The following is a 2,094-nucleotide window of genomic DNA, read 5'->3' as shown; positions in this document are numbered from 1 at the left end:
TGAGCCCGCCTGATTTCCTCCATGACCTCAGCCGCTGAGCACGCAGAAGGCAGCTCCTAACGCGGGAGGCGCCGAGACAGGCCTCTGCGGCCACCTTTCGCTGGAATTCCTCGTCCCGCCTGCCTCCCATCAAGTCGCTTTCCCTCTCCTGCCTCAACCTCCCCATCTACCTAAAGGGCGTTGGGGGGGGGGTGTCCGATGGCTGCGCTGGGGACCAGCGCGGCCCTGGCACGGTGCGCGCACGCACAAGCGCCCCAGGAGTAGTGGCTGTTTTCACTGCTTCGGATTAGGGCACCTGGTTCTGCCCGCCCGACCCAGACCCGAGACGGAGTCCGCGGCGCCGTCTCCCTGACTCGGAAGGCTGGCGAAGGCCCTGCCAGTCAGGAAGACCCGGGGTCCGACTCCCAGCGGCAGACCCTTTGCCACTACCGCGGGGCTGGACCCTGTTAAAGACCCGATGAGCTCAAAAGATATGCAAACACAAAAATTACCGCGGCCTCTGGAGGCGCACAAAAGGCGACGGCCCAAGCGACCCTTTGTACCCCAGGGCCACCCCCAACCCTTCCAATAAGGTCTCCGGCGCCCTTCCTTCGCCCTCGTCGCGAGCCCCAGCTCTCGGCGGACACCCGCCCTGGGGCCACGACCTGGTCCTCGCACTCCCGCCAGCGGGGATCTCCGCGCTCCGGGCCCCCGCGCCGCCCCTCCCCCGTCGGGCGCCTCACAAAGGCCCTTTGTCCCGCCGAGTCCCGGGACTCTGGTTCCTGAAAAGTTCCAGGACAAATACTGGAGAGATAGAAAAAACGGCGAACGCGGCAGAGCGGGCCGGGTCAGTGGGGCAGGGCCGAGACGACGCAGCGGCCGAACGTGTCCCCTCCCAGACCCCAGGGCCGAGGGGAGCGTCGGGGGCTCCCGAAGAAGTCGCAAGAGCCCTAGACCACACTTTGGAGATGGCTTTTCCGAAAGTCAAAGCGTGAGACACCAGGCGCAGAAACTAGAGGCAGCCGGAGAGGGGGGTGACCGGGTCTCGTGCGGCGGCCGGCGGCAGGGCTGGGGGGCCGCGCGACTCCCTGCCCACCGCGCCCGACTGCAGCGTCTCCCTCCCCGAGCCTGGGCAGCCCCTCTCCTGAAATGGCGAAGACTGTCGGGCCTTGTCGGCCGCCGCCTCTCGCGGCTGGATGTCAGACCCAAGGTTTTCCCTCGGCCCGGCCCAATCCGCTCCCGCGCCGTTTCGTTCCCCCAGCTTCGGGATGGCGGCGGCCCAGTTTCGGCGTCTCCGCCGCGCCGCGCGCCCGCCTTCCCGCCGGAGTACAAGGGGGGCCCCAGGGCCGGGGTCTACCGGGATGAGGGTCCTGAGGTCGCCGTTCTCCTCCCAGGTACGAGAGGTCTTCCGAGGGTCGGCGCCCGCCAGCCGGAGGCCAAGGTCCCAGGGCTGGGGTCGCCGTCCTCCGCGCGCTCCCGGGCGCTCGGGGCTGGCCGCAGACCCCGCACTGCTGGCAACGGAACTGCGGCCCACCGCCGCCGGCAAGGGCGTTTGCCAAGAAACAGATTCCAACTCGGAGAAGAGAGATCTCAAAGGGTGTGGGGCTGGTTCCTTTTCTCGCCCAGATTTTGGAAACTCCATCCCAGCCTCAGCCGCAGGAGCTCGGGGTTTGGAATCGCCCCTGGTGGCTCCGATTCCGGCAGACGAGTGCGCCTTGTGAGAAGCCGGAGCACTGGGGGACGCAGCGCAGCCGCGCGCCGCTCTCCGCCGGCGCCTGCGGACTGGCCTCTGCCTAGGACCCAGGGGTCCTCCCGCCCGGGGAGCGGAGACTGCCCGCGCTCCCGCACACCGGCCGAGAAACGGAGGCGCGGCGACTCCGTCGCGAACACCCGGGAACAGACCCATAAGTATTTCCGGGGCTTCCCTCCCTAGGATCCCGGGGGGACAAGCGTGGGCGGGGGCACGGCGCAGAGCACTTACCCGGGTGCGGGTGGAGATTGAGGCCAGCCATGTACTTCCCGGGCGGCAGCGGGCCCGGCAAGCCCGAGGCAGGCAGGCGTCCGGCCGTGGCTGTGCCCACGCGGTGGCTGTCCATCGCCAAGCCGGACAGCAGC

At 69.0% G+C, this 2,094-nt stretch overlaps 1 protein-coding gene across 1 annotated transcript in view; it reads right to left on the bottom strand.

Annotated features, from left to right (window-relative positions):
- TNRC18 (trinucleotide repeat containing 18) overlaps nt 1–2,088 on the bottom strand; it is a 70,247-nt gene extending 68,159 nt beyond the window's left edge. Inside the window, exon 1 of the mRNA XM_015585177.2 lies at nt 1,961–2,088. Within this exon, the coding sequence (XP_015440663.1) occupies nt 1,961–2,075 (115 nt within the window). The 5' untranslated portion in view covers nt 2,076–2,088. The remainder of the gene's footprint in view (nt 1–1,960) is intronic.
- Between the last annotated feature and the right edge of the window lie 6 nt (nt 2,089–2,094).

The sequence above is a fragment of the Pteropus alecto genome, unplaced genomic scaffold (genome assembly GCF_000325575.1).
Source record: "Pteropus alecto unplaced genomic scaffold, ASM32557v1 scaffold40, whole genome shotgun sequence".
NCBI classification, from domain to species: domain Eukaryota; kingdom Metazoa; phylum Chordata; class Mammalia; order Chiroptera; family Pteropodidae; genus Pteropus; species Pteropus alecto.
Note: the sequence above shows the minus strand (reverse complement) of the source record. Positions and strands in the feature narration are given on the sequence as shown.